Source organism: Mandrillus leucophaeus, unplaced genomic scaffold (genome assembly GCF_000951045.1).
Source record: "Mandrillus leucophaeus isolate KB7577 unplaced genomic scaffold, Mleu.le_1.0 Scaffold1310, whole genome shotgun sequence".
Lineage (NCBI taxonomy): Eukaryota > Metazoa > Chordata > Mammalia > Primates > Cercopithecidae > Mandrillus > Mandrillus leucophaeus.
Genome location: NW_012101267.1, coordinates 141,576 through 143,416, shown reverse-complemented (window position 1 = coordinate 143,416; position 1,841 = coordinate 141,576). Strand labels below are relative to the sequence as shown.

Sequence of the window (1,841 nt, the reverse complement as noted above, 5' to 3'; positions counted from 1 at the left end):
AGGCATGGGGGGAAGGGAGTGTGGGGTTAGGCATGGGGGGAAGGGAGTGTGGGGTTAGGCATGGGGGGAAGAGAGTGTGGGGTTAGGCATGGGGGGAAGGGAGTGTGGTGTTAGGCTTGGGGGAAAGGGAGTGAGGTTGTGTGCAGAGGAAGATATAGTTCTTGCCTTGCAGGGTCCCTGACCTGATGGCGACCCGTGGTGGAGTCTTCATAGTGACAGACACCACTGTAAAAGCAGACCCAGGCTGTGCAACCCCCAAAGCAGGTCTCCTCACTCACCGGGGTAGATAGACAATTAGCCCCAATTCCTCAGCCCTACCTGCACCCACCGTTTGCCATGGTTTCGTTGTGGGTGGGGGGTACTTTCCCGCCCCCTGACTTCGGGCTTGCCCACGTGACTTGCACTAGCCATGGAATGAAGCAGAAACGAAAGCCTGCCAGTTCCAAGCCCACGTCTGAAGACGCCTTAGGCGGTTTCGCGGGCCCCGTGCGCTTCCACCTTCACCCAGAAGCCCTTCTCTGGTGCAGCCGCTGCTTCTTCAGCCTCGGCCCAGAAGGAACGGAGCCCCCTGGCCGATCCGCCGGCCTTCAGGGAGCCGCAGAGCGCAGCGGCCGGCCCAGCGTTGAAGCCCAAGCACAGGCCTGCTAGAACCTTGTTCCAGCCGCCGTTTGCGATGGTTGATTAGGACGCGTTGCTGTGGCGGTAGCTCACCAACCCAATGCGTGCACCCGCTCCTCTATTAGGTATAGGGCCAGTAGCTCCCACAGAGACCTGATACAACAGTGCGTTAAATAAGGAGCTTATTGAGCTCTCATGTCTTAAGTCGGTGGGGCTCGTGTGGGGGCTCCGGCGGGGGCTGTAGCCCCCATCCGCGTGGAACCTCCCCACGGTTCGCAAGTCTGGGTCTTCGGAGCCTTCAGCCCCGCGAGCCCGAACAGTCCACAGGGCGGCGCCAGACCCTCTTTCGAAAGCCACTCTCTAAAGCCTCAGCTCCAACCGCTTCCACTTCTGCTTCAGGCTCAGGATTTTCACTCTTCTGGAATGGGGGTGGCCCTCCCCCAGTCTTCGGAGTCGCAACAGCATCTCCCTCCCTCCAGGACCTCAGAGCCAGAGCTGGGCGAGAGGCCCTGACCTCCGGGATAGGGGTGTCAGTGTCCCTGTGAAGGTGCGGTCCCGCCTCCCATCCCCAGGCTCCCGGCCTCTCCCACCCTCAGCGCCCTGTTCACCTCCAGCTGAAGACGCCAGGGCACCTCTGCTTCCTCCCTGCCCTCTCTGCAGTACCGCACGCAGAGTGAACACAAAAGGGTTTAATATAGGATTTGCCGGGCGCAGGGACTCCTGCCTGTAATCTCAGTATTGGGAGACCAAGGTGGGAGGATCACTTGAGGCTAGGAGTTCAAAACCAGCCTGGGCAACAAAGTGAGGCCCGTCTCTAAAAATAATAATAATAAAATAAAAGAAGTCCCTTTTTCTGGGAGACTGATGTAGGGGAGTGCGCGTGTGAGTTAGAAGGGAGGCATCGAGGATCAGTCATTTAAAGCAGCATCCAAGGATGCTCAAGGCTAGAGATCCACAGATGTATTTTCAGAAACTGAATTTTCTGGCGGGGCGCAGTGACTCGTGCCTGTAATCTCAGCACTTTGGGAGGCCAAGGTGAGCAGATCACTTGATGTCAGGAGTTCAAGACTAGCCTGGCCAACATGGTGGAATCTGTTTTTAGAAAAATCCCAGCTATTCAGGAGGCTGAGGCAGGGGAATCACTTGAACCCAGAAGGCAGAGGTTGCAGTCAACCGAGATCATGCTACTGCATTCCAGCCTGGGTGACAGAGTGAGACTGTCT

The 1,841-nt window shown here is 57.5% G+C and overlaps 1 protein-coding gene across 1 annotated transcript; it reads left to right on the top strand.

The window, feature by feature from the left end:
* Positions 1 to 111: 111 nt before the first annotated feature.
* LOC105534188 (uncharacterized protein FAM215A-like) lies at positions 112 to 1,470 on the top strand. Its single transcript, XM_011972873.1, has one exon. It carries the CDS (start codon positions 337 to 339, stop codon positions 646 to 648), a length of 312 nt encoding a protein of 103 aa, XP_011828263.1. The 5' UTR covers positions 112 to 336; the 3' UTR covers positions 649 to 1,470.
* The last annotated feature ends 371 nt before the right edge of the window (positions 1,471 to 1,841 follow it).

What these genes read in the sequence shown, in the direction of transcription:
- LOC105534188 (XM_011972873.1), top strand. Translation starts at nt 337, where the DNA reads ATGGTTTCGTTGTGGGTGGGGGGTACTTTCCCGCCCCCTGACTTCGGG.